General features: G+C 42.5%; 1 protein-coding gene across 1 annotated transcript in view; it reads left to right on the top strand.

Annotated features, from left to right (window-relative positions):
• Positions 1 to 24,892, top strand: part of clstn2a (calsyntenin 2a) — a 413,239-nt gene that overhangs the window by 122,573 nt on the left and 265,774 nt on the right. The window contains exon 2 of the mRNA XM_078410820.1: positions 901 to 936. Coding sequence (XP_078266946.1) covers positions 901 to 936 — 36 coding nt within the window. The remainder of the gene's footprint in view (positions 1 to 900; positions 937 to 24,892) is intronic.

Here is a 24,892-nt window from a genome sequence, read left to right as displayed (position 1 = left end):
TCTGAGCTACAGGGAGAGGTTGAGCAGGCTGGGACTCCTTGGAGCACAGGTGGATGAGGGTGATCTTAGAGAGGTGCATAAAATCATGATCGGGTAGACGCACAGAGTCCTTCCCCAGAGTAGGGGAATCAAGAACCGGAGGACTTGGGTTCAAGGTGAAGCGGGAAATATTTAATAGGAATCTGAGGGGTAACTTTTTCACACAATGGGTGTATGGAACGAACTGCCAGAGTCCCACCCCTTCCCCTGACATTAGTCTGAAGAAGGGTCTCGACCGGAAACGTCACCCACTCCTTCTCTCCAGAGATGCTGCCTGACCCGCTGAGTTACTCCAGCATTTTGTGTCTACGAACTGCCAGAGAAGGTTGTTGAGGCAGGGACTATTAAGTTTAAGAAACAATTAGACGGGTACATGGATAGGACAGAGCTTGGAGGGATATGGGCCAAATGCAGGCAGGTGGGTTTAATGTAGATGGGACATGTTGGTCAGTGTGGCCCGAAAGGTTTGTTTCAACACTCTATGACGCTAATCCTTTATTATTCCTTAGTTCAAATGAGCTTGGCTCGCCAAGTGAATGGTTGATGTTTGTAGGCCTTTTGATTTGGATTGCAGAGTCTGTGTAATCTGAGTAATGGCATCACTAATATTCACAGAATTTCAACGCTAATTGGAAAATATGCACCCCGTTCTGTAAATAACTGTTTAAAATATCTTTCAGCCAAATTAGATGCCTTCTGTCTGAGGTGATTTTAACTTTGCATAAATCTGTTAACCTATTTCTTTTTGAATTAGACACTTTGCTAATACAAAGTTCATTAAAATGGAAATACTTAATGATTTTAAGTCAAAGTAATTAATTCCTCAATTTAACATCATGGTTTTCTCTTTTCCCTGTGCAGGGCATGGAGATGGGGTGAACCACAGATTCAAGAGAGGTACTGTATTTTAATTGGTTTTTAAATGGTCTGAAGCAGATTACAGCTTGAAAACATTTACACCAGCATAATTATTTTGAAATTTTATTTCACTGGCAGTTTGTCTTGGAACAATGCTAGGGGCAGATGCAAAAAATTTAATTAGCTGCCTCTTCTGGTGGCATGTGCACCTGTCATTAATGCTTGGGTTTAAACATTTGCGCAAGGGCATAGCCTTGCGTTACATGGATTGTTTTAAATGATTATTGGGAAGCCTCCCCTTTCTCTCACCCCTGATAGTTGCATTGTTGACTGGAAGTGCCATCGCACGGTTTAGTTTGTGCTTTATGGAGCAAGATCTGGTGGGCATATTTTCTTTGCTTATACTCATTTATTGTATATACTCTGGATAATCACAGTTGGCTAGATGTCCCATCAACATGAATGAATGAATGAATAAGTTTATTGGCCAAGTATGTGCATATACAAGGAATGTGCCTTCGTGCTCCGCTCACAAATGACAACATAAACATACAGTTAACAATTAAGAATAAAGCATAAACACATCAAAACAATAAGGATACAACATTACGGTCTAAACATGTGTGTGAAAATAAACCAGAGCAAAAAAGAGACTACAGACTTTGGTTATTGAGTAGAACTACTACTCGTGGAAAAAAAACTGTTTTTATGTCTGGCTGTGGCTGCTTTGACAGTCTGGAGTCGCTTTCCAGAGGGAAGAGCTTCAAAGATTTTGTGGTCAGAGTGAGAGGGGTCAGAGATGATCTTGCCCGCTCATATCGATGAACTGCATAGTAAAACCTCGGAATAACGGCCCTCTACATAGCGGATTTCAGCTATAGTGGACCGAGGCTCCTATTACACTGCACCACCCGCACCACATCTGCCGATTAAAGTTATAGACTCATACATCATGGAAACAGGCCCTTCAGCCCAATTTGCCCACACGAACCAATATGCCCCATCCACCGCTAGTCCCACCTGCCTGCATTTGGCCCATATCCTTCTAAACCTGTCCTATCGATGTACCTGTCCAAATGTTTCTTAAACATGATACTACCTGCCTCAACTACCTCCTCTGGCAGCTCGTTCCATACACCCGCCGCCCTCTGTGTGAAAACGTTACTCCTCAGTTTTCTACAAAATCTTTCCCCCCTCACCTTTAACCTGTACCCTCTGGTTCTCGATTCCTTTACTCTGGGGAAGGGACTCTCTGCGTCACAATTACCCAATGAGCTGACGCCACGTGATGGCAGCTTCCAGTTGCGGGAGGGGAGAGAGTTACCGGGTCTGTCCCGGTGCACTGCGTGTGGGACAGGGGGCTCTGTGGCTCCCCGGCCTGTGAATTACTGTTGTTTAACCCCCCCCCCCCCCTTCCCCCATACACCCTCTTTATCCCCTCCGGCCTTGGGTTAAACTTTACCCCCCTCACTCGGTTACAGCGGACAATCACCATCCCTCCCACCGTGGTCCGTTATTTTGAAGGTTTACTTATTCCTTTATCATATCCCCAGCCATGCCGTTTGGATGACCATTTAGTGAAACTGAACCCACTGAAAGCCAGGAAATAAATGGGTTGTTATCAATGTTTAATATTTATTTTACCAGGTTTAGTTCCTGGACAAAAAAATGACACATAGTGCCGGAGTAACTCAATGGGTCAGGCAGCTTATCTGGATCTACATGTCATTTTTTTAATAAAGCAGCATGTGCAGTTCCTCGTATTAATTTCTTACTAATTACTTATTAATTTCTCGACATGCTGTCTCCAAAGGCATCTCCTGTACAATCACTATGGTAATGATCAGGCTTTTCATTAAATACTTTTTATTTTCCTCCTTATTTTTACTGAGACTAATCGCGGTTATAGAGATTTCAAATGCTTAAACATTATAACTTGAATATACAAATCTGTTAATTTATGCTGTATATTTTACTGACTATCATAATTGAGGAGCAACTTGCATTTGTTAGTCCACATGGACTTCATATTTGCTCTGGGTGTCCAAACACAGGTATTGTGGGCTGTCAATAGAAGTAAGATTATAGTGATACTGCTGCTTATTTTCCGCTGGTGTATAATCTGACACAAAGGGAGTTCTACAATTGTGCTGTTTCTTGGAATTCATGACAACGTGAGCTACAAAATAATGGACTGTCGATCTGTATGAAGCTAAGTGCAGAGCTGGCATGTATTCACCAGCAAGTAGATTGACAGTCCAGAAAATGTTTTGTTCAGGTTAGAGATACAGCACAGAAACAGGCCCTGAGGTCACAGAGAGAACATACAAACTCCACATGAAGAAGGGTCTCGACCCGAAACGTCACCCATTCCTTCTCTCCCGAGATGCTGCCTGACCTGCTGAGTTACTCCAGCATTTTGTGAATAAATACCTTTGATTTGTACCAGCATCTGCAGTTATCTTCTTAAACTCCACATGGACATCATCCATAGTCGGATTGGAACGCCTGGTCCCTAGCGCTGTCAGGCAGCTACTCTACCGCTGCGCAACTGAGTACTCAAGAATTGCTGGTACAGTTTGAGTACCTGTGTAATTTTATTTTTAGCCCTATATGGTGGAATGAGGGGCAGTGAGGGAACACTAGGTAGGATGTGAAAATAGATTAGGGCTTTATCGTGGATGAATTGATAATCAGGATCAGGTGAAATTGCAAAAAACACAAAGTGCTGGAGGAACTTGGTGGATCAGGCAGCATCTCTGGTGAACATGGGTCGGTGATGTTTCAGGTCGGGACCGTTCGTCAGGCTGATTGTAATAGGGGGGAGAAATCTGGAAGCGGTTAGGATGAGACAAAACCGAGCAAGTGATAGGTGGATACAGGTGAAGAAGGGTTGATTAGTAGATGGATAAAGGCAAGGGATAGAGAAGGAGACAAAGTTTGAGTAAGGAGTAAAATGATGTGAAATGTGAGGCGTGTGGAAGGAATTCAAAAATATTTTGAAAATAGAAAATGTTTTGAGAAATAAAAAATACTTTCTGTCAAAATAGAAGCGACCTATTTGTTTCCTATCTGCCATTCAGCTCCCTGTCCATGAAGTACATTTTACCTCAATCCCACGTGGTTTAATTTTGCACAGTAATCTCTCATGGAAGTACTGAAAGCTTTCTTCAAGTCCAAATACACCACATTTACTTTCTCTCTCACTCCCTCTGTAAGTTGCATCTTTAGAAACTACCATTGCATTCTCAACAGATAAAGGTGATGATGCTTTAACTTTCTGAATATTGGAAGACATTTTTTTCTTGTAAAATAATCTAACGCACAAATTAAATAACAATTACATATCTTAGAAAATGAAAGACTTGGTGAGATAAGGCGCCGTTGGAGAGTACAAAGAAACCTCTTCTGTTTTGACAACTTCCTCAGCAAACTGCTTCAAGAAAGGCTGACATCTCAAAGAAAACACTTTTCAGCTGAGGATGTGTGTGCTGAACACTGGCACGTCACGTCAATGGTGCCATAACAAAGGACACTGCCTCAAAGACATTTAATCATTTCAATTCCTTGTGCACATTGGACTTTAAGATTTTTATCAGAGTTTACAGATCAGAAGCTGCGATCAGTATATTTCCATTGAAACAGAACATCCATACATTTTTTAAAGTGATGTAAAAAGTAATCTCAATGAGGCCTAAAATTGTCACAAATTAAGCCACCATTGCATCTAGAAACATAGAAACATAGAAAATAGGTGCAGGTGGGGGCTATTCGGCCCTTCGAGCCAGCACCGCCATTCATTGTGATCATGGCTGATCGTCCCCAATCAATATCCCGTGCCTGCCTTCTCCCCATATCCCTTGATTTCACTAGCCCCTAGAGCTCTATCTAACTCTCTCTTAAATTCATCCAGTGATTTGGCTTCCACTGCCCTCTGTTGCAGAGAATTCCACAAATTCACAACTCTCTGGGTGAAAAAGTTTTTTCTCACCTCAGTTTTAAATGGCCTCCCCTTTATTCTAAGACTGTGACCCCGGCCCCTGGTTCAACTGCAACACTGACACTTCCAATTTAACCTTCTCCTTCGCAAATTGCAGATTAAGACTAATCATATTATGATCACTACCTCCAAATGGTTCCTTTACCTAAGTTCTCTTATCAAATCTGGTTCATTGGACAACACTAAATCCAGAATTGTCTTTTCTCTGGTAGGCTCCATTACAAGCTGCTCTAAGAATCCATCTTGAAGGCACTCTACAAACTCTCTTTCTTGGGGTCCAGAATCAACCTGATTTTCCCAGTCTACCTGCATATTGAAATCGCCCATCACCACAGTGGCATTACCTTTCTTATATGCCAGTTTTAACTCCTGCTGTATCTTACACCCTACATCCGGGATACTATTTGGGGGTCTGTAGATAACACCAATTAATGTCTTCTTGCCTTTACAATTGAATCTAACATTTCATCAATTTTATATACTAAAGCTTAATTGCATAACGATGCACTTTTGTTGATGCAGTGTTGGAAAGACTTGTAGTGGGTCCAGGTGATGCAGTTTTTGAAGGTGGAGGAGGTGTTCCTCCAAGTAACATGTCTATCGATTATTAATAGCTACGCTAAATTTATAGTTAAAATCACCACTTACTATCTTGCCACATGTCCCGCAGCTGCTGTTTCTAGTTCCTTGCTCTTGCAATTTTTATAACTCGTAGCTTGTATCTGCCTTCTATTCAAAGAGGATGATGACCTCAAACTGATGCACTTTGCTGCTCTACCTGATGCCTCAATGATTTTGCCAGTGAGCCTCTCTCCACTTTTACAGAATGACACCCAGTTTTCCCCCAACTTCCTCCCCCAACTTCCTCCCCCCACCCCCCCACCACACCCATAATCCTTTCCACTCGTCACTTTAATTTCATGTTTCATATATTTTGTGTTTTTATGACTGTTTGCAGATCAATTTCCCTCCTGGAATAAATAAAGTTCTATAGTATCATTCTAAAGCCGCTGCCGTATCAATGATTACATAATCACTCATGTTACACTTCTCTGTAATCCTGTCGAGAGAAGTATTTACAATCCCCATTTTTAATGTGGAGGATAAATTGTATTTATTTACTCAGCAACCAAGTTGTGAACTTTGTTATTAGAAATTTAAAATTAGAAAATTTAAAATCCTCTGGATATTTTTCCCAACACAAGAAACTAAATATCTTGGGTTTGTAACCAAAGGGAATAATTGAGGTTGAAAGTTATTTTCTGTGATTGAGCAACAGATACTAATGTAAAAAAAATGTTATTACACTCCAGAGGTAACGAATGATTTAACATGTAGATTTGTGTAAATGTACAGACTAATGACAAAAAACGTAGTAAGATCCTAAACAAAATAGCAGTGAATGGAGGGCCTATGATGGTTGTTGATGGAGGCATGTTGGTCAGGACACTGGAAGACCCATGTAGACTCTGAGGGTGGCACGGTGGGGTAGGGGTAGAGTTGCTGACTTACAGCACCGGAGACCAGGGTTTGGACCTGACTACGGCAGCTGTGTGTATAAAGTTTGTACGTTCCCCCTGCGACTGCGTGGGTTTTCTCCGGATGCTCTGGTTTCCTCTCTTTCCAAAAATGGGCAGGTTTATAGTTATGTGTAGGAAGGAACTAAAGAGGCTGGTTTACACCGAAGATAGGCACACAATACTGGAGTAACTCAGCAGGACAGGCAGCATCACTGGTGTGAAGGGTCTCGTCCTGAAACGTCATCGTACCCTCTCTCCAGCGGTACTGCCTGTACCGCTGCATTACTCCAGCATTTTGTGTCTCTCTCTATTTACAGCTATAGTTAATTGACTGTAAATTGTCCCTAGTGAGTAGGATAGAACTAGTGGATGGGTGGTGGCTGGTCGGCATGGACTTGGTGGGCCGAAGGGCCTGTTTCCACGCTGTATCACCAAACTAAAACACTTAATTCTCTGCTCGAATGTTCTAATAATGCTGCTCATCTGAAAAAATACTTGTTTTAATCTCCACTTTCCCCTCCACGTCTTTAAAAGAAGCAGTCTGATCTATTCATGACTTCAGCCTTCCCAGTACATAAGGGCATTAATAGAAATTCCGATCTGCCTGACAACACTCTTGTTGGAATGCTCTGTAACGGGACTTATTCATTGGGAGTTTTCATCTTACACGAATTAATTTAACAGAATTTTACCACATCAGTTTCTCAGCAAGTTGTGCTCATTTTGCCACCCTGTTTCCCACATCCAACCTTTGTCAAAGCAGTTCATGCAACTAGATGTGCAAATATGAATCTGAGGTAAGCAAGGAAAGATTTAGTCTAGAGATACAGAGCGGAAGCAGGCCTTTCGGCCCACCGAGTCCACGCTGACCAGCGATATACTAAGTCTATCCTACACGCTAGGAACAATTTACAATTTTACCAAAGCCAATGAACCTTCAAACCTGCACATCTTTGGAGTGTGGGAGAAAACCGGAGCTCCCGGAGAAAACCCACGCGGTCACGGGGAGAATGTAGAAGCTCTGTGGACAGCACCCGTAGTCAGGATCGAATCCAGGTCTCTGGTGCTGTGAGGCAGAAACTATTCCGCTGTGCTTCCCCTGACAGGCCATTATCATCCTTGGGTAGGGAATTAAATAGAGCATCCACCATTGACCAGAAACATAGTTTGTAGGACTCCATGTAAACAAAAATTAAAAGCGGTCGGAGGTTGCGTACTGTGTGATGAATGTTTTATTTCCTGACTCCCCAGAGCCTTTCCAATGCCCACATAGCATTTCAGGAGAGTGATGGAATATTCCCTTCACGGGATGCATGCAAGTCCAAAAATAGTGTGTGAAGCTTTGCAGAGTCCAAGAGAAAGCAGCTGCTTAATCAGCACCATTGTCACACAAAAAAAAGATTCATTTCCCTCCACTGCAGGTGATGTTAAACTAGAGTCACACACCGTGATGTTCCTGGCAGCGGTTCCCAGTAGAGGAAGGAATAGATCTAATTAGCCTTTAGACTTTAGAGATGCACCGCGGAAATTGACCCTTTGGCCCGCCGCGTAGGCACAGACCTGCAATCGCTCCATACAATAACGCTTTCCGAAACACTTTTACTGAAGCCAAGTAACCTACAAACCGAAGAGAGACACAAAAAGCTGGAGTAACGCAGCAGGTCAGGCAGCATCTCTGGAGAAAAAGAATAGGTGATGTTTCGGGTCGAGACCCTTCATCAGACTTCATCAACCTACAAACCTGTACGTCGTTGGAGTGTGGGAGGAATACAGAACACCCGGAGGAAACCCACGCGGCCACAGGGAAAACGTACAAACTCTGTACAGGCAGCCCCTGTCATCTGGATCGAGCCCGGGCCTCTGGCGCTGTAAAGCAGCAACTCTACCGCTGCGCCACTGTGCCGCCCTTCATATTTGACCAGCTGGTCAGGAAGATCGTTGCTAATCTTTCATCCTAGCGTCATCTTCACGCACTATCTCACTCTACTTTAATTCCTTCTGTTACCAAAAATGTATTAGTCTTTTTCTTGAATATATTCAGTCACTGACCATCCGCGGTCCTCTGGAATAGAGAATCCCAACCTTTTTTAAATGAAGAACTTTCTCCTCATCTTGCCTTGAAATGGACTATCCGTTTTTGTGACCCAGCCTGTATGTTCCACAGTCTGGAGGAACCTTGTGTCTTCCAAAGCCTGGAGGAACTGCAGCTAACTGGTAGACCCTTGAAGATTTTGACATGGTTCAATTACATCTATATAATATATATATTTAGAGGGATAGATAGATATATGTATATATATTATATTGTAGTGGCCTGGCGGAGGCCAGAGAAAAGGCAAGACGCCAGGCAGTTTTAGATAAGGGTCTTTATTAGGCTGTGAGCTCCTGCCTCCCAACGGGCTGGCTTTTAACCCCTTGCGCCTGTCCGTCACGTGACGAGGGGGCTGACCCAAGGAGTGGCCAGATCCCCAGGGACCGCCACAATATATAGATATAGATATGGATATACACTGAGCCAAAACATTATGACCTGATGAGCCAAAACATTATGACCACCTGTCTAATATACTGTTGGTCCTCTGTGTGCAGCCCCATATGCAGCAGGGTACGATGCATTGTGTATTGTGACACATTCCTCCCATGACCACCATTAAAATTTTCTGTGACTTTTGCCACAATACACCTTCTGTCGGTTTGGAACAGACGGAATAGCCTTTGTTGCCCTTGTGCAACGATGAGCCTTGGTTGCCCAACACCCTGTCGCTGGTTTGTCCCTCCTCGGACCACTGTTGGTAGGTACTCACCACTGCTGACCGGGAGCACCCCACAAGCCTTGCTGTTTCAGAGATGCTCTGACCCAGTCATCTGGCCATAACAATTTGGCCCTTGTCAAAGTCGCTCAGGTCTTTACACCTGCCCATTTCTCCTGCATCCAACACAACAACTTCAAGAACTGACTGTTCACTTGCTGCCTAATATAATCCCACCCCTTGACAGGTGCCATTGTAACAAGATAATCAATGTAATTCACTTCACCTGTCAGTGGTCATAATGTTTTGGCTCATTGGTGTGCATGTATATATTATAAACAATGGCCCTTTTCTCCTTTGAGATGTGGATCATTATCTATACCTATATTGTCATTGCTGGTACTGCACATTCCATGTAGAGAGCACATCCAAATGTTACTTCTGGGCAATTTACATATAGCCCGTTAAGGAAGTTGCATGTTTGCAAAGAATAACTTAAAGGCGGAAGACTTTGGAAACCAACAGGTGGGAGCTTTGCTTCATTTGTTCTGTATATCTGAGAGGGAGAAATAGTGTGTAAAAGGGGAAACAAATACCCACTAGTGGATAGTACACAAAATGCTGGAGTAACTGAACGGGACAGGCAGCATCTCTGGAGAGAAGGAACGGGTGACGTTTCGGGTCGAGACCCTTCTTCAGACCACTAGTGGATGGTTCTGTAGGCAGGGGACACAGATTGAAGGTAATCAAAAACAAGTGGGAAGTTGTTAAGTCTTTGAAACTTAGCGAATGGTGAAAGGCTTGGATAGAGTGAATGTGGTGAGGATGTTTCTACTAGTGGGAGAGTCTAAGACTAAAGGTCATTGCCTCAGAATTAAAGGATGTTCCTTGAGGAAGAGAATGAGGAATTTCTTTAGTCAGAGGGTCATGAATCTGTGGAATTGTAGGCTGTGGAGGCCAAGTCAATAGATATTTTTAAGGCAGAGATAGATAAATTCTTGATTAATATGGGTGTCAGGGTTTATGGGGAGAAGGCAGGAGAATGGGGTTAGGAGAGAGAGAGATAGATCAGCCATGATTGAATGGCGGAGTAGACTTGATTGGCCGAATGGCCTCATTCTGCTCCTATCACTTATGACCTTATGAGAGGAGAAAGCGGGAACATATTTTTGAATATTGAAATATAATGAAAGAGTGGTGGATATACAGTAACAATTTTCAGAAGAAAGGTTACAAGAGAAATATGAGAAAAATGAAACAAGGGAGTGGGATTAATTACAGAGGTCTTTTCATGGAATTGGTACCAGCATCGGAGGTTGTAGCCTTCCAGCTCTTCTGTAAAAATCAATAAACATCTTGTTCAAGTTGGCTCCCTGAATTGATTCTACCCATTAACAGTATAGCATCCTATTAATTTTTTTGGTCCCAAAGCGTGTTCTTAGTAAAGATTCTCAGCTGAGAGTTTCTCTGGGAACGTGTGATCACCCTTTGCACATTCAGCAAAAAGATCTAACCGCGTTGCTTTAAATAGTCTTTTTTTTCCTGTCAATCTGCAAAACTGGTCTGAACTTAAACTTTTAGGGACATTTCTGTTAATCAGCCATGTATTTTGCCCTGGAAGTATTCACATTGAGCCACACCTTGCACAATGACACTAATACACTAACAATGACCGGTTTCCTTTATCATTGTTCCTTTTTTTGCATATCTTTCATTCATTTCATTTATTTCAACGCTGGCGTTGTTTATTCGCCGCTTTTCCGTTAGGATAGTTTGTCTGTTTGTTTTTATGTTGATTGTTTTTGTAAAGTGCTTTGAGCACCCGATAAGGCGCTATATAAAATAAATGCTTATTATTATTATTATTATTATTATTATTTGTTCTATAACTCTCAGCATCATCGTCTATATCTCTCGTTTCCCTTTCCCCTGACTCCTCAGTCCGAAGAAGGGTTGCGCCCGAAATGTCACCCATTCCTTCTCTCCAGAGATGCTGCCCGTCCCGTTGAGTTACTCCAGCATTTTGTGTGTATCTAAGACTAACACATATTACTGTTGCAGCAGCTTCAAGTGAAATGAAGATGCAAGGAACTGCAGATGCTGGATTACAAAACAAAAGACAAAGTGCTGGAGTAATTCAGCAGGTCAGGCAGCATCTCTGAAGAACATGACCTATCCATATTCTCAAGAGATGCTGCCCTGACCGGCTGATTTACTCCAAGAGAAGAGTATCATGGGTATTTTATTGCCGTATGTCCCAGACAGAACAATGACATTCTTACTTGCAGCAGCACAACGGAAAATGTAAACATAGTACTCTGTGCTTTTGTGTCTTTTTTAGCTTCAAGTGAAAGTCTGGTTCACAGTTTGACAAGGGTTCCAATAGTCTGCTGTACAATGTTTGACCGCCATCCCTAATAGAAATGAATCTCCCTATTTGCCTCACCATTGAACAAAAAATATATGGTAGTACTGCATTTAGAAACAAGAAACTGCAGGTGCAGTTTAATACACACAAGGACATAAAATGCTGGAGTAACTCAGCAGGTCAGGTAGCATCTCTGGAGAACATGGATAGGTGACATATTGCGTCAGGACCCTTCTTCAGACTGATTGTAGGGGGATGGATTGTGGTTTTGCATTTATAGAACCAACCAAAGCTCAAGTCTAGTATCTGCCAATCTCAACGTCCATTTAATGACACAATGGGAAGTATTAATTCCTGCCAGTAAACATTTTGCCACAGAGAAGATGATTGCAAGTATTTGTGTCTTATTGAGCATAGAGGTTGGGAGGTCATGTTGCAGTTATATAAGACTTTGGTGAGGCCACATTTAGAGTATTGTGTTCAATTCTGGGCACCATGTTAGTGGAAAGATGTTGTCGCGTGGAAAGGGTACAAAGAAGATTTACGAGGATGTCACCAGGACTCGCGGGTTTGAGCTATAGGGAGAGGTTAAGAAGGCTGGGACTCTACTCCTCGAAGTGCAGGAGGATGAGGGGTGATCTTATAGAGGTGTATAAAATCATGAGAGAGATAAATCGGGTAGAGGTCCAGAGGACATACACTTAAGGTGAAGGGGAAAAGATTAAATAGGAATCTGAGGGGTAACTTTTTCACACAAAGGTGGTGAGTGTATGGAACGAACTGCCAGAGGAGCTAATTAAGCCAGGGACTATTGCAACTTTTAAGAAACAGTTAGACAGGTACATGGATAGGACAGGTTTGGAGTGATATGGGCCAAACGCGGACAGGTGGGACTGGTTTGGCTGTGGGCAAGTTGGGCCGAAGAGCCTGTTTCCATGCTGTATGACTCCATGGCTCTATTTCTATAGAATTTAATTGTTATTGGAGATTTTAAATCCTTTTAACTTTTAATCTTTCAATTGAGTCTTGTTTCTATCTTGATTGACAATGATTTCATGCTCATCAACTTCCCCATTTTCAGTCTTGGCCCTGTTAATTTTGCAATCATACGCTCTGATAAAGAGAAGCAAGATTACTTCTCCTGTCAATTGGTCCCTGATGCTTGGTTTTCCTTGATGACTGCATCAGTGTCCGCTTTCGGCAGACTCATAATAAAACCTTATGCCTAAATGCATGAGAGCATGCCGAACAAATGTTAAATATCATAATGGCATGGTGGCGCAGCGGTAGAGTTGTGGCCTTGCAGCGCCAGAGACTCGGGTTTGATCCCGACCACGGGTGCTGTCTGTACGGAGTTTGTACATTCTCCCCATGAACATGTTCTCGGGTTTTCTCCGAGAACTTCGGTTCCTCCCACGCTCCAAAGACGTACAGATATGTGGGTAAATTTATTTGGTATAAGTGTAAATTGTCCCTCGTGTGTAGGATAGTGTTAATGTGCAGGAATCTCTGGTCGGCGAGGCCTTGGATGTGCCGAAGAGCCTGTTTCTGCACTGTATCACTAAACTAAATCAGTGGCTACCCACTATGGCAAATTTAGGTCCAATTGATCTACTTGTGGGACTACAGGTAGATAGGATAGTCAAGAAGCCTCTTGGCACTTAGGCCTTCATCAATCAGAGCATTGAGTATTGAGTCTGAAGAAGGGTCTCGACCCGAAACGTCACCTTTTCCTTTTCTCCAGTGATGCTGTTTGATCCCCCTAGTTACTCCAGCTTTTTGTGTCTTTCTTCGGTTTAAACCAACAACTGCAGTTCCTTCCTACATATTGAGTACAGTATTGAAGAAGGGTCTTGACACGAAACGTCACCTATTCATTTTCTTCAGAGATGCCGTTATTCCAGTTTTTTGTGCCTATTGAGTATAGACGTCGGGAGGTCTTGTTACAGTTCTATAGGACATCGGTGAGGCCATGTTTAGAGTATTTTGTTCAGTTTTGTTCACCCTGTTATCGGAAAGATTTGTTAAGATGGAAAAGGTGCGGAAAAGATTCTTAGGGGTGTTGCCAGAATTCGAGCGGCTGAGTAATAGGGAGAGGTTAGGACTGTATTCCTTGGAATGCATGAGGATGAGGGGTGATCTTATAAAGGTGTACAAGATCATGAGAGGAATAGATAGAGTAAATGGATAGAGTCCTTTACCTAGAGTAGCAGAATCTAGAACCAGAGAATATAGATTTAAGGAGAGGCAGAAAGATTTAATAGGAACCTGGGGGTAAAGTTTTTACACAAAGAGTGGTGGGTATGTGGAACAAGCTGCTGGAGGAGGTAGTTGAGGCAGGTACTATAAATAACATTTAAGAGCCATTTGGACAGGTACACAGAGAGGATAGGTTTAGAAAGACATGGGCCAAACGCGGGCAGGAGGGACTAGTGTAGATGGAACATGTTGGTCGGCGTGGATGGGCCGAAGAGCTGGATGATGCTATGACTCTACTTCTCCTATCAATTGGTCCCTGATGCTTGACTTACTTTGAAGACTGTATCAGCGTCTGCTTTCGGCAAACTCAAAATAAAATTTTAAGCCTAAATGTGTAAGGGCAAGTTGAACTAATGGTGAATGTCACTGGCTACCCACTTTTGCAATTTAAGGTCCAATATATTCTTGAACCAAAATTGAGATCATGAAAGCAAAGCTTTCAGAGGGAGGTATTTGCAAAGAGTTTAATATCTTCCTTCGGGGAATGATCGTTTTTATTATTCTGGACTCTTTTAGAAGGGTCTCGACCCAAAACATCACCCATTCCTTCTCTCCTGAGATGCTGCCTGACCTGCTGAGTTGCTCCAGCATTTTGTGAATAAATACCTAGCATTTTTGTGGAAGTTTCTTTTCATAAAACAGAACTGTACAGCACAGGAACAGGCCCGAAGTGCCCACACCGACCAACATGACCCATCTACACAAGTCCCACCTGCCTGCATTTGGCCCATATCCCTCTAAGGATATCCTATCCATGTACTTGTCTAAATGTTTCTTAAACGTTGTGATAGCACCTGCCTCAACTACCACCTCTGGCAGTTCATCCCATACACTCACCCAATAAAAGGTTACCCCTCAAGTTCCTATTAAATCTTTTCCCCTTTAATTTAAACCTATGTCCTCTGGTTCTTGATTCCTTTCAACTGGGCAAGAGACTCTGTGTGTTTACCCAATCTATGCCTCTCATGATTTTGTACACCTCTGTAAGATCACCCTTTATCCTTCCTCTCTCTAAGGTACAGAGTCCTAGCCTGCTCAACCTCTCCCTGTAGCAGGTCCTCGAGCCCTGGCAACATCCTCGTAAATCTTCTCTGTGCCCTATCCATCTTGACTATGTACTGGAATGGTGGAATTCTTTGCTGCATCTTCCTGCATCTTTACAGGCACTTTGGATGCAACAACAGTAAATAAATAAATTGTTATTTCTACAAAGTATCACCTAGCCCATGATAGCGTAAAAATTAAAGTACGTAGTAGCGCACAGTCTGATGATAACAGTGAGAAGAGAGTATGGCCAATTTGTGCAGGACTTAGCTGATATTAGCTGCCTTCTTGAGGCAGCACTTTCTGTGGGTCTCATCAATGGTTGTGAGGACAGTATTAGTGAAAGCTGGGCAACATGCACCACTTTCTGCAGCCTCCTTTGTTCTTGAGCATTCAAATTCCTGAGCCAGGCTGTGATGAGCCAGTCAATATGCTCACCACCATACTTTTGAGTTTAAACTTTAGAGATGCAGTGCGGAAACAGGCCCTATGGCCCACTGAGTCTGTGCCAACCAGTGATGAACCCAAAAACTAGCACTATCCTACACACTGGGGACAATTTTTCCCCGACAAACCTGTGCGTCTTTGGAATGTGGGAGGAAAATTGAGCATCTGAAGAAAACCCACTCAGTCACAGGGAGAACGTACATCCTCCATTCAGACAGCACCCGTAGTCAGCATTGAACCCAGGTCACTGTCACTGTAAGGCAGCAACTCTACCGCTGCACCACTGTGCCGCCCCATAAACTTGTAGAAAATTGATTGTGTATTTGGCTACATCCCAAATCTCCTCAAATTACCAGGGAAGTCGAGGCTGGGGTCCAGGGATGCTGCTTGATACCAAAGTCTCTGCGATTTCCATCATCTTTGGTTTCGCTGACATGAAATATCCCTGCCCATTACAGTGATGGTTGATGGACACACTGTAGCCATTATTACATCTGGCATTCCCAATTGGCAGGTAAGTCGTTGAGCACCATCCAATAAGTTTATATCTTGGCCTGGCAGCACTGATCACAGAATAGATTCTTGATGCTTTAAAGTCCACGGATGGGTAATAGGACCATAAAAACATATTTAAACAGGATAAAGTTTCTTTATCCATGTGTTTTGAGAGCAGCAAATGCCGTTAAAGAATGAGGAACAGTACCAGTCCAAATGGATCCATTGAAATATCTGTCCCTTCATTGCCGATCAGCATTAGTCACAATAAATCACACCATACATTTCCAAACATACACTGCAGATCATTTAGCATCTTTTATACTGTTAATAACTAAGTAAATATGTATTTAAATAAATCTAAATTAGTAATGACTTCTGGGAAGTAATTAATGACGGGAATTTCGTAAAATACTTTTAATTGACGGCTGGGTATAAATGATGAATACATTGCCTAAGATAATTGAAATGAATGTGAGGGTAATTTAGATGTGGATTAGCATATTGAAACAAAATATCGTAATGGTCTTGATGCCAGAATATTTATTTACACAAAGGGACAATGTGAATTTTCAATTATATTAATATGCATCATCCGGTTTAGCATGGATTTATGCATTCAGAGAGCTAAGGATGCATAAATTTGACTCATTCATGCTAGAAAAGTTTTGAATTTCACATAAAATTGAACTTTCCAACTTTTCTTCGTAGTTCAAAAATGAAAGATTTTCCATTTTTAAAGAAAATAATGTTATTTCCTCCTCGGAATCTGCGTGGAAAGTTGCTTGTTCGCACTTGTCACCAAGCATTTAATGTGCCCTGACCCTGATCCCTCACATGAAGTTTGCAAAGGTGGTCACCAATGCTATTGGCTTACTAAAGAAGTGGAGACATTTAGCAGCAATCACAGTGCCTTAAAACATCGCATAGAATGGAACCCTTGGACGAAAGCAGCGATGATATCAAAACCAAGAGTCCAACTTCAGATCGTGGGATGATAACTCAATTGGGTGCTTCCCTATCACTTAAAATGAAGTTGCCTATACAAGGCCTACCCCAGCACTAGAAAGAAGCAGCAGATTAAAAAGAATGTAGAAACACAGAACTGCAGATGCTGCCTTCTCCCAAAGATGGATGCAAAGTGATGGAGTAACTCAGCGGGTTAGGCAGCATCTCTGGAGAAAAAAGACGGGTGACATTTCGGGTCGAGACCTTTCTTCAGACTGAGACTGAAGAAGGGTTTCGACCCAAAACCTCACCAATTCCTTTTCTCCAGAAATGTGATTTCTTTATTGTTCTGCATTGCTGTATGTTCTTTTCTGCCTGTGAAAAACAGACCACGTTGCTTTTGAGGCAAGCAGGGTTTGGTCTATTGCAACTACCGAGCTCTATTCGAATACAGGTTGCCCTGGTGTAAAGTGAGCATTCTCATGATCCTTCGCACTCTGTCGCTGATTCCAGTGTTCGAAAGGCATTGAAAGCAGAGATGCAACAATAAATGAAGACCCTGTATTCATTTGTGGCCTTTGGATGTGGAAAGGATGTTTCCAGTAATGGTAGAGTCCAGAACCAGAGGGCACAGCCTCAGAATAAAAGAACATACAGTTAGAATGGTGATGAGGAAGAATTTCTTTAGCCTGAGGGTGGTGAATCGGCAGAATTCAATGCCACAGACAGTTGTGGAGGCCAAGTCATTTGGTGTTTTTAAAGTGGAGATTGATAGGTTCTTGATTAGTAAATGCATCAAAGGTTGCAGGGGGGAACGCAGGCGAATAGAGTTGAGAGGGGAAAATAGACCAGCCATGGTTGAATGGCGGAACAGACTCAACCGACCAAACGGGCAAACTCTGCACCTGTGCTTTATTACCTTATGTTCACTTTGGAGAAATATTTCAGGAAACCCAACGTCATCTTCAGGGTCAGACACGGCGAGATAATTGAAGGCTTGGATATAATTCACTATCCAAACTAAAAGTAGGTGAAAGTGAATGTGCCTAAATCTTGACGTAACCCTTGGATAACTTTAGAAATTTGGACTGAGAAGATGAGAGTGAGAAAGGGATTTCTCCACCAAATCCCAAGCTATTGTTAATCAATGTCTGCCTCTCACACACTAATTCCTCTTCACACCATATATTATATTTTTCTTATAGTTATGGTGTCATACAGCTTGGAAACAGGCCCTTGGGCCCAACTTGCCCACACCTACCAACGTGTACCCATCTACACTGGTCCCACTTGCCTGCATTTGGTCCATATCCCTCTAAACCTGTCCTTTCCATTTTAATGTCTAATTGTTTCTTAAACGTTGCTATTCTCCCTGTCTCATCTATCTCCTCTGATAGCTCATTCAATACACCCACCCCCCTATGTGTGACAAAGTTACCCCGCAAATTCCTATAAAATCTTTCCCTCTTCAACTTGAGAACCCTCTGGCTTTCGATTTCCCCTACTCTGGGCAAAGAGTCTGTGCGTCTACCCAATCTATTCCTCTCGTTATTTTATGCCTTTTTATTCTTTTACTTTGTGGTCATGAAGTTGTACAGCACAGAAACCGGCCCTTCGGCCCACCTTGCTCACGCCGACCAAGTTGACATATTGGGCTACTCCCATTTGCTTGCATTCACCCTCTCACCCTGTCAACCCTTCCTAACCATACGTTGATTCTTCCCACTGCTTATTCCTTGTTTAACATTGCATCCACTTCTTTTGTATTGTGGCAGATCCATTTTGCTGTGTATCTGATCACATCCACAAACCCACAAGCCGTGCTCAAACCAGTTGCTATACAAGGGAGGAGGAGCAAAACAGTGGAGGGATTCTTGTAACGTTGCCCTGTGATCAAGTCAATTAGTACAGTGGTCCAGACAGGGCCCTGAGTACTGAAGGAGGGAGGCATGTGGTTGCATTCCAGTGCAGGTCATCCACATATTTCTGGTTGCCCTATGTTCACCTCAATAAAATGCATCACTATTTCTAACCGTGCTCGTGAGACAGCCATTTATAATAGATGATCCCTGGGTTACCATCCAGCTTGTTCTTTATACCTTGATCTTTTTTTAAACCAGCAAGAACGTCTATTCCTGGAAGCCAAAAGACAAACTATTTCCTTCTGTGGCTGCAGTGAGCCACTGAAACTTGCCTGGACACCGATTCAGATCTTGGCACTTTGCTCTGCACATGGGATGTTGTCTTCTACGGCAAAGAAGAATTTAAAAGAGTATCCCTGCAGTGTGTGTAGTGTTGGTATGTTGTCCTCTGATTGTGTGCTAGGGAAGATGCATGTACATATACGTGTACTTGTATTTATACATATACATGTACTTATGCATATACATGTACACGCGCGTGCACATACAATTGCGCACGCACTTGTACACACCTGAACTTTTACATAAACTTATACATGTGCTTATGCATGTAAATACACACGCAGATGACTGGTCCCTTTTGCAGAGAAAGCTCCTGGCATTACACAACGATCACATCACTTATTAGAGTGTATGCATGTTAAAATCCTTCCGGTTCAAACACAAATGTAGAAGCAGCTCCATCTTCCATTTGGGTAGCTTACAACCCAATTGTGTGAACATTGAATTCTGCAATTTTACGTAATGCCCCACCCCTATTCCCCCCCCCCCCCCCCCCCACTATTTCTTGCACTGTCCTGCCTGCCCCTTCTTTCACCTTCTCCCCCCACCTCCCACCCCTCCGGGATACATATATCCCTTCCATTGGTTTCACATTTCAGTCCTCTCCTTTTCTTACACACTTTTGTCCCCTTTGCATCTCTCGCCATTACCGACCAATCTGCTAATCAAACCATGCTCCCTCCCCGCACTTGTATCCACCTATCGCTCAGAGATACAGCATGGAAACAGGCCCTTTGGCCCACTGAGTCCATGCTGACCATCGATCACCTGTTCACACTAATTCTGTGTTACCCGCTTACTCATCCACTCCCAACTCACTCAGTACAGTTCACAGAGGGCCAATTAACCTCCAAACCCACACGTCTTTGGAGTGTTGGAGGAAACCGGAGCAGCCGGAGGAAGCTCACGCGGTCACAGGGAGAACGTGCAAACGCCACACAGTCGCCCCCGAGGTCAGGATTGAACATGGCTCTGGCGCTGTGAGCCAGCTGCTCTACCAGCTGCACCCCTGTGCCATCTTTAGCTCACCCTGCTGCTTTTTCAGCTTTCTACACCCTCTACTCCAATCAGTCTAAAGAAGGGTCCCGACCCAAAATGTCACTAATCCCTGCCTACCAGAGATGCCGTCTGACCAGCTGAGTTAGCTCAGCACTGCGTGTGTGTGTTTTTTTTTAAACCACTGCAAAGGTACTTTGTCACAACTATATTTTGTGAATGAGTTTTCTATTATGTGGGACTTTCACAATTGGCTGGGTGACTTGATCAGACTTTTAAATTTACTTCCTACACATCTGGGACGGGCGTTGTTTTGCTCAATGGCAAAGCAAATGCGTGACAAATCGGGAACGTGACGCAAATTATTGGCTGCTGTTGTTTGTATTGTGTGTTTGTGTAGCAGGGGTTAACAGCCCTGCTAATATATTTAATTGTAGTTTCTTTTACTTAGTAGATATTTGCTTAGAAGCGCATACTGGTAGCAGAGGTGGAGAGAGCAGGTAATGAGGGGGACACCAGAACCAACTGCTGAGCCTTCCTGAGGTGCTGTGGACTCAAAGAAACGCCAGTGAAGGGAGTTGCCCACTTGATAACCCCAGTGATATACTGGCATTTACACGCTGAGATTCAGTTGTCTCCTTGTTTAAATGTGTAAAGGCTGCTTTGATTCACTTGTGGCATTGGGATTGGGTTTCTTGCTGAAGAAGAATTTTCGGCTGGGTGGATTTGCAGAGGTCCCAGAGACAAACCACGTGTATCTTACAGCCAACAATGACGGAAAGAGACAAAGACTGCCCAATATCTACTGGAACTGGAGAGGTCTGGAGTTCCTGAAATGGGCCAACCTTGACTGTCAAGCTTGTGGGTTTGTTAACGTGTAGATAGGTTGCTATTGAATGTGGAGTTGGATATTGTCCTACGTCATAAGTGTGTATAGGTAGTTTAGATACTACTTTGGCATTGGGCTTGGATTTCTTGGTTGAGCACCTATCCTGGTGTTATAGCTTTGTGTTTTAACAGTAATTTATTGTAGATGCACTGGAAATGCACGAGACTGTTTAATATTATTGCATAGCTGCTTAACTGAAAAAGACAAAATAAATGTGACTCCATTCTCACAAGCTCCTGCCTTGTTCAATTCTGGTTTTAAAGCAATAGGAGTTGGGGGGTATGTGAAGAGGGCAGGAACGGGGTACTGATTGTGAATGATCAGCCATGATCACTTTGAGTGGTGGTGCTGGCTCAAAGAGCCGAATGGCCTACTCCTGCACCTATTGTCTATTGTCTATAGGACAAGCAAGCCTTTAGAGAGTTTCCATAAGTTACTTCCTGTTCAGTTCAGTTTCAGTTTAGTTTATTGTCACGTGTACCGAGGTACAGTGAAAAGCTTTTATTGCGTGCTACCCAGTCAGCGGAAAGACGATACACTATTGCAATCGAGCCATTCACAGAGTACAGATAAATGATGAGGGAGTAATGATTAGCACAAGATAAAGCTAGTAAAATCCAATCAGACTACTCGCTTGTTGTGGTAGGATGGTTCAGTTGCCTGATAACAGCTGGTAAGAAACTGTTCCTGAATCTGGAGGTGTGCGTTTTCGCACTTCTATACCACAGCTCTCTGTCACTATCTGAAATGAATATATGTGGAGATATCTATTAGTAGTTACAGGGTTCTTTGCAAGAAGATCACGCCACTGCCTTGATAGCGTGGTTGAAAATTGCATTGTGTTAAAGACAGCTCCAGGCAATCACAACTGAAGGGATGGTAGGAAATTTGTTACCTCCTCTGACAACTGTTGATGGTTAGAATGATTTGTGAACGTCCTTGAGGGAAGTTAGTATTTCATTTAAATGGCAACTCCACGGGGCTTTGATTAATTTGTGAACAGCTACCATAAAGGCCAGGGAAAAGCTGCACTCCATCAGCAAGATGAGACGTGAACCATGCGATAAGCACTGGTGGGGAAGGCACTTGATCTCTTAACACAGAGAGAAGCAGATCCAATAGAACTAGCTTCCTGTCATTGCTTTAAATAATGCACACCATTGATTAATAATAAATTTATTTCATACCTTTTGGATGCGACTTATCCTGGGGTGGCACCGTGCCACAGCGGTAGATTTGCTGCCTTACAGCGCCAGAAACCCAGGTTCGATTTGACTGCGGGTGCTGTCAGTGCAGAGTTTGTACATTCTCCTTGTGACCGCATGGGTTTCCTCTGGGTGCTCTGTTATCCTCCCACATTCCAAAGACGTAGGTTAATTGGCTTTGGTAAAATTGTAAACTGTTCCCAGTGTGTAGGATAGTGCACGTGCACCTTTTAAAAATATTCATGAAAATTTAGGCTGACTTGTTAGTAATAAAATGGCTTAATATGACAATGACTTAATAAAAAATATCCTTAATATTAACTCTGAAATTCCTCATCCACGTTGGTCAGCGAGGACTCGGTGGGCCGAAGAGCCTGTTTCTGCTCCGTGTCTCTAAAGTTTAAAAGTGTCCAATTGAAGCCAGGAGTTTTGAATCAAATTCACAATTATAATCTCTCAATAAATTTAGTCTCCTGTTGAAAAGTTGATGACACGACAGCAGATTTTTAAAGTGAAAGTTCAAAATTAGCCACCTTGGATGGCAAGAGATAAATGGATGCACATTTCTGGGCCCAGTGCTGGGCAAGGTACAAGTTGTCCTGATGGAAAAACTGGCTATGCTGCAGAAACTACTTTGGGATTTTAGAGTGTAGGGGCTTGGGGTTTGTGTTTTGCTTGAGAACAAAGATTTAGAACTGATGTTCACAAAATTGGTTATCTGCCTGGAAGAAATCAGTAAAAGAAATGCATTGCACTATTACGACTCTGTAGAACAAATTTAAAGTCAATCTTTCGGTGATGGGTCATCTAAATATAAACGGTGGAATCAGGGTCACCTTTGAAGCGATGAAATTGCAATTCTTGAATTATTTGAGATTTATTTTAAATGTAGAAGCCCCAAGGGACACACAAATCAATACTGCATTGTGATATGTTTAATATTTGATAAGGTCAGTAATCAGTTATGAAGATTAATTTGGTCAGAGATGCCCCATTACTCTTGATTTGAACTACCGAAGGCAATTATCACCTCGGACTGCTAATTTAGAGTACAAAGTTCCATAAGTTGTAGTTCAACACAATGAAGGCAACACTGGGAAGATTAATTGGATAACGAGTTCACAAAAAGTACTGGGAGAATTATAGAATATTCCCAGAACAAATTATTTGTATTATAGATGGGAAGTTATTATTGCTAAGCCAAGGTCTTTAGTATATCTCAATGGAACGGCAATTAAACAGTAAAATTTAATTTGAGAGAAAATGCTGGAAGCACACAGCAGGTCAGGTAGTATATATGGAAAGAGAAACTGAGTTATCATTTAAGGTTGAATTTGGAGCTTAAATATTAATTCTGTACCTCTTTCTACAGACACCACCTGACCTGCTGAGCATTTCCAGAATTTTCTGTTTTTGTTTCAGCTTTCTATCATTTGCTGTTTATTTTTACATTTTCTTTAAAAATTTAGTCCCGATTTGTTAATTAAAAATGGTATGTTCCTTAATATTAACTCTGAAATTATTAGGTGTCTAAGCCTAGAATTTCGATGAGAAAAAAAATACACATGGACCTTTTTTTCCAGCATGACTTGGGCATAACAAAGATTTTCTGCATGTTTTGAAGTGTGTACACTAATTTCCAGCTCAAAATTGGATCTGGCAATTCCTGCCGCAATGCATCTTTAGAGTGGATCTCATTTCCTCACTCACGTACCCCATCAACATCGACTTGAAGACAAAAATTGAAACAAAGCTTTGTTTCTTTTTCATTTGCTGCAAAGCAAAGCTCACAGCCGGAGGTATCATACATGATTTAGAGGGTTCCAGCTTGGACATTGATTTTATTGTCAGAATTTAAGAGATGGAAGGAGAGATAGGCCATTCAGCCCTCTGCGCCTGCTCCACAAATCTGTAAGATCATGTCTGATCATTTATTTCAGCACCACTTCCCTGCACGAACCCTACACCTCTCGATTCCCATGATATCTGAAAATCTATCAATCGCTGTCTTGAATGTACTGAACAACTGAACCTCTGCCATCCTCTTTGTTAGATAATTCCAAAGATTCCCTGTGATACTAGGAAATGCAGATGCTGGTTTATACCAAAGATGGTTTACAACCATTGCGCAATTTGCAACTTTTCTGCCCATGAGCTTAACAACGCTCAATCCTCTCGGTCCCATACGTGTTTCATCTCTGGCCTTTGTCCAACCGTCTGCCTATCAAATGATCTTCTCACCTGTGCTCACCAGTTACCATCTATCCTGCCTCTTCATTTTTCCAGCATTCTTTCCTCCACCCCCTCCCCCCCCCCCCCCCCCCCACAATCAATTTGAAACAAAGATACTAGAGGAACAAGATGGACCACTCCGTTGAAATCGCCTATACTCGAGTGTAATACGCAAAGGACCGTAACGTCCGCCATTTTAGTAGGCAAAATCTGCCGTCCGTTATACCTCTTGCAGTGTAATCAGTGTTTTGGGGGAACAGTATGTGTGATGATACCATTAAAATGCAGAATATGTCTCACCTATCAATTCACATATTTTTGTTATTTTTCTTTTTCAATGTTTCTGCAAGTTTCTGCCTACTAAAATGGCCCCATGACATACTACGGTTTTTAGGGTCGAGTGGTCTATCTTGTTCCTCTAGTATCTTTGGTTTGAAGAAGAGTTCCGACCTGAAACGTCTCCTCTCCATGTTCTCCAGCTGAGTTGCTCTAGCATTTTGTGTCTATCCAAAGGTTTGCTACTGTTTGTGTGAAGAATTTTCTTCTCAACCCTGTTGTTACAAGGGGACAGGTTGAAGGATCTGACCAGTAGAACAGAAAAAAGCTCACCTTTAGTTTTGTTACAAATCAGATTTATT

This window comes from Rhinoraja longicauda, chromosome 13, assembly GCF_053455715.1.
Source record: "Rhinoraja longicauda isolate Sanriku21f chromosome 13, sRhiLon1.1, whole genome shotgun sequence".
Lineage (NCBI taxonomy): Eukaryota > Metazoa > Chordata > Chondrichthyes > Rajiformes > Arhynchobatidae > Rhinoraja > Rhinoraja longicauda.
The sequence above is the reverse complement of the archived record's forward strand: the minus strand, read 5'-3'. Positions and strand labels throughout refer to the sequence as shown.